The 4878-nt window shown below is 42.6% G+C and overlaps 1 protein-coding gene across 1 annotated transcript; it reads right to left on the bottom strand.

Moving 5' to 3' along the window:
- Positions 1-751: 751 nt before the first annotated feature.
- Positions 752-4585, bottom strand: aarsd1 (alanyl-tRNA synthetase domain containing 1). The gene is made up of 12 exons (XM_076759688.1): positions 4460-4585; positions 4042-4170; positions 3048-3207; positions 2853-2910; positions 2602-2758; positions 2310-2426; positions 2017-2147; positions 1853-1919; positions 1482-1573; positions 1306-1360; positions 1131-1225; positions 752-1045 (listed from the first exon to the last, which is right to left on the bottom strand). Exons 1-12 carry the CDS (start codon positions 4496-4498, stop codon positions 907-909), a joined length of 1239 nt encoding a protein of 412 aa, XP_076615803.1. The 5' UTR covers positions 4499-4585; the 3' UTR covers positions 752-906.
- Positions 4586-4878: the final 293 nt, after the last annotated feature.

Below are 4878 nucleotides of genomic sequence, written 5' to 3'. Positions count from 1 at the left end.
AAACTGTGAGAGACTTTTACATTTGTTTCAAAACCACTGCTTTTATCTCTCTCTCTCTCACACACACACACACACACACACACACTCACACACACTGAGTGATGTATAAACACAGAGGCCCCTCTACATTTTAATGCCATCCAATACAGCAGTCCTGTAATTAACTCTTATTGTTTTTGTTGTGTGTGGAGGGAATTTTATTTCATGTATTTAGTGGTTATGTTGTATTTGATTGCACATTCTTTCAAGGTGTTTCTACTATTTGTTACACTGTATGGAAATGAGGTGATTAACAACAAGTAAGTTTCACCAAGCTAGTATTTATTACGGGACTGTGGTGTTTGATTGCATTACATTGTAAAAATAAGGGTTTTTATTTTTCTGGTCACTCGAAGTAATCCTGCCAAAAACAACAGATGAAAGAAACAGTCGAGTGTGTCTGTCTTTTGTAAATTACATTTTCTCCAAATTTTTTAAATTAAATATATTAAATAATTCAACAGGTGTGGTGTCCTTTTCAGCGGTGGGGGAAAATGCATGTTTAATGTGTCTGAAACAGCAGTGAGTGAGCAGCAGGATGCTTAAAGACTTATTTTCTTCATGAAGCATTTTTCCATTGTGCCTAAATTGTACACTGAGGGGCCCTTGAGCCGGTCACGTAATGCAGCCTCTACGTGTTAATGTAAAACAGACTGTTGATGGGCGGCTGATGACAAAACATAAGGTTTAACAGATTAGTTTGAAATGAATAAAAACCTTTAACATTCAGATATATACAGCATGAGTTGAACAGAAATTAGCAGTTTCTTGGTATATGTGCTTTAAGACATCATTTTGTGTTTACCACAAATTGAGTACAGCTTCCCATCATATAAAATATGGATTTCTATGGAAGCATTGCAGGGTTTATTCTTCCTCTGATGCGAGATGTTTGCAGTGCTGCTGCAGCAAAGCCTCCACCTCGCCTCTTTGTGCCAGGTTGTTGGCTTTGCCTTGGAAACGTCCGTTCTTTCCTGCCCCCTTCCCTTGGAGGATCTCTAACACCCTGGAGAACACAGAAGCATACAGTGACGACCTGCATTAAGGTTTTTAAAGTAGTGGCTAAATAAATATGTGGCGGCGTCACTTACCGTGGTCCCAGCTCAGCCACTGGTCCACTGGGTCCAGCCAGTAAAAACAAGCCCGGCCCCTTCTCCTCTCCAACAGTCAGGAAAACCAACGTTTCCTAAGAGCGGACAAAAAGGGGGCTTAACTGAAATATTCAACGGCTATTATCAAGAACTAAGCAGTTGGTTATAATCTTACCTCGGTGTTTAGTTCATTGGCGATAATATTCATGAACTCATTATCGCCCTCCTTCCTGCAGAAAGAGAAAGACATCATTTCCAGGTCTCCTTCGTGGTATCTGGATCATTGCTGCTGACGGTTTTCCAACATGTTTAATGTATCATGCTGCACCTTCAAATGAGCCCTTCTCTTACTTGTGCAAGCTGAAGAAGTTGCCTCTCTGGGGGCCGCTCTTAAAGTTCTGAGCGATGAGGACAGCCATGTCTCGTAGCAGGCTCAGGTTAGTCTGCCCAAGATATTTTCATGATGGTTAGGGGGAGTATCTGTGATGTATTATGTAGCAGCAGACATATATGATACAGTGCTTGTCAAAATGGAAAGACTCATTGTCTAAATGGGGCCCTCTTCTGGCGAACAGCAGGAATTGCTTATCTACAGCTCTCAAACACAGAACAGCATGAGTAGGGAGTCTAACCATAATAAATAATAAACTTTATTTGTAAAGCACCTTTAAGCACGCAGCAAAATTAGAAAACAGAGGAAATCCCAAATGTAATGTTCTTACTTTCTGTAGTAGCTTCACAGACTTCTGCAACTTGTCAACTGCCTCTACGTGCTCATCAGGTCCAGTTCTGTTCAATGATGACAAGGATGTTTTTCCACGTCAAACTTTGTGCATGAGTTGAACTCATGTTGGGGAAATTTTGATCATTCGGACTTTAAACTCACTTCAGGAGAGACACCAGCGATCGCTCTGTGCTGTAGCTTTTCTCAGCATACTTCAATACCCTGTTCCCTGCCAGGAAGATCAGGTTGGTTTTGTTTTTCTTTCCTTTCTCAGTTCCCAGAAGCTTTATCACCTAAAACTCAGACAAAGAGAAATGATGTGCACAATTAGCAGTTTATTAGAAGCACTTAGGGTACACATAATCCTATAAAACAAGTGTAAAGTATGTACACTTTCACAGCTTCAGAAGTCTTTAAAATGTAGGTTGTGTCTGCATGTGCGTGTGAAATTCAACCTGTAAGTGACTGAGGTTAGAAACGTGGGTTCCACAGCACATGTTGGCATCAATGCCCTCGATATCAATGATCCGAATGGGCCCTGCATGGTCCTCTGGAAGCCCCCGACTCCTCACCTGGTTCACACACACACACACACACACACACACACACACACACACAACTCATGTAACATATAACACTGTATGTGTAAAATCTTTCTCTAGTTAAGTGATTTGACTTCTGAGTCCTAGGTCGTACAGTAAGAGGACTGGGTTTTAGCACCAGTAAGTATAATATCAGTGTATGCACCTTTTCCACAGCAGGATCATCTATAGAGAGAAGCTGAACCGTGACAGGGATGTGGGCTCTGATCTTGTCATTTACAGCTTCCTCCAGTTCCTTGAGCTGGCCAGGTTTCACAGACGGGGTGTCCAGTTCAATGGTGCTTCTCTGACGCCCGAGTTCCCTGAAAAAAAGGGGAAGCATAAAAACGGACTCCAGAGGTAAACACACAAGTTTTTGTGGTTACAGGAACAGGAATATGTGCAGTGGTGATGTACCAGGATGTGGTTTTGTATCCGAAAAAAGTATCTGCCAGAGCTGTGATCAAGTGTTGACCTAAGAGTCAGGAAGAAACAATCAAAGTTAAGAAAGAGTGTATAATAATATATGATCACAGTCATGCATTCATGGATCGATGTGGCGAAGGAGTTACTCCACACCGTCCCTGAGCTTTTCCATTCAGTGTTCGTCACCTGAGTGCTGCTGCATGTGGTCAAACCTCCTCTCCCAGTCCACCTTCACTTGAACCTCCTGGCCTTCCTCCAGAGGTGAGCTCACAAAGTGCAGAGCGTCAGGCCCCTGCCTCGTCACCCTCACAACTGGGACATCTCCAATCAGCCCGTGGTCATCTGGCTGAAGGAGGGCAACACCAAACATGCACATTATTAGAGTAATATCATAAAGTATGGCTTTACAATTCCCAAGTGAGTGACATGAATGTGTAGGTATACACCGATCAGGCACCACCTGCCTAATATTGTGTTGGTCCCCCTTTTGCTGTCAAAACAGGCCTGACCTGTCAAAGACCTCTGAAGATGTGCTGTGGTGTCTGATGGCACCAAGATATTAGCAGCAGATCCTTGAAGTCCTGCAAGTTGCGAGGTAGGGCCTCCATGGATCGGACTTGTTTGTCCAGCACATCCCACAGATGCTGTGGGATGTGCTACAAAACTGTTGTTTTGTGGCACGGTGCATTATCCTGCTGAAAGAGGTCACAGCCATCAGGGGATACCATTTCCATGGAAGGGTGTACATGGTCTGCAACAATGCTTAGGCAGGTAAGGTAAACCCTGTCGCCGGTTCACCACAGTTCCTTCCTTGGACCACTTTTGATAGATATTGGCCACTGCAGCCCAGGTACACACCACTATAACTTTAGTTTTGGAGATGCTCTGACCCAGTCATCCAGCCATCACAATTTGGCCCTTGTCAAACACGTTCAAATCCCTACACTTGCCCATTTTCCTGCTTCTAACACATCAACTTTGAGGAAAAAAATGTTCGCTTGATGCCTAATATATCCCACCCACTGACAGGTGCCATGATGAAGAGATAATCAGTGCTATTCACTTCACCTGTCAGTGGTCATAATATTATGCCTGATCGGTGTATATTTGTAGTGACCACTGACTCAGGACGTGCTCGATGTAGAAACATTAATAGAGGATGATTTTTTTTTAATCTTACCTGGCCGCCTCCCTCAGGAAACAGGATGGTGTCTTGGAGTTTGACATTGAAGCCTTTGAGAGTTTCCTTCTTCCCATTGACTTCTTGTTTGAGCTCCGCCGGGCAGCAGGACACTACGGAGGTAACAAACTGAAAGGAAAACCATGAAACAAAAATGATATTGAGCACGAAAACTGGCATGCAGCTGCAGGTGTTGCGTTGTCACGACATTATATATAAGCGACATATAACGTTAACAAATGACCACTGTCCTAAAGCAAAGAGGAGTGACGTTAGGTTACAGTAGGTTACTCAGTTAACTCGTGCTCTCTCTGTGCTCCCACTGTAGTTAGCAACCATGCTAATCACCTCAGCAAAGCATGGAAGCTACAGTTCCGTCAGGTGTTTTTGCTGATGAAACAGATTCAGACAGTCATACCTCTTTCATATAGCAGTCTCGTTGACACTGAAAGGCCATTCTGGAGTATTTTTCAGGAAAAAGCTGCACCTGATACAGTTACTGTAAAACAAGTGACTGATTGAGTCAGCGTCAGTGAAGTACGGCTAGCTGCATTGACCAAACTTCATCACACCGACTTTAGCTCGATTCGCTTTTTTTGTGAAATGGCTTTTAACACGTGATATTTCCTGTCCCGTTTTAATTTAATGCATTTTTATTTAGGTTTTTTTTTTTTTTTTTTTTTTTTTTTTTTTAATAATATTGTTTCAAAAGAAAGGGAATCAAAGGAGCATGATACCCTGTAAGTATGTAGGCTAAAACGTACTAGAACCTGCTTATTGTCAAATAAAATACAGTCAACATAAAATGACATGACATAAAACATCCAACCATCACCA

This window comes from Chaetodon auriga, chromosome 20, assembly GCF_051107435.1.
Source record: "Chaetodon auriga isolate fChaAug3 chromosome 20, fChaAug3.hap1, whole genome shotgun sequence".
NCBI lineage: Eukaryota > Metazoa > Chordata > Actinopteri > Chaetodontiformes > Chaetodontidae > Chaetodon > Chaetodon auriga.
This window is presented reverse-complemented; position numbering and strand designations above follow the sequence as displayed.

What these genes read in the sequence shown, in the direction of transcription:
- aarsd1 (XM_076759688.1), bottom strand. Translation starts at nt 4,498, where the DNA reads ATGGCCTTTCAGTGTCAACGAGACTGCTATATGAAAGAG. An exon ending in GAGACTGCTATATGAAAGAG is followed by an intron (nt 4,171 to 4,459) that starts GTATGACTGTCT and finishes TTTTCCTTTCAG; the next exon opens with TTTGTTACCTCCGTAGTGTC. An exon ending in CCACATGCAGCAGCACTCAG is followed by an intron (nt 2,911 to 3,047) that starts GTGACGAACACT and finishes CCTGACTCTTAG; the next exon opens with GTCAACACTTGATCACAGCT.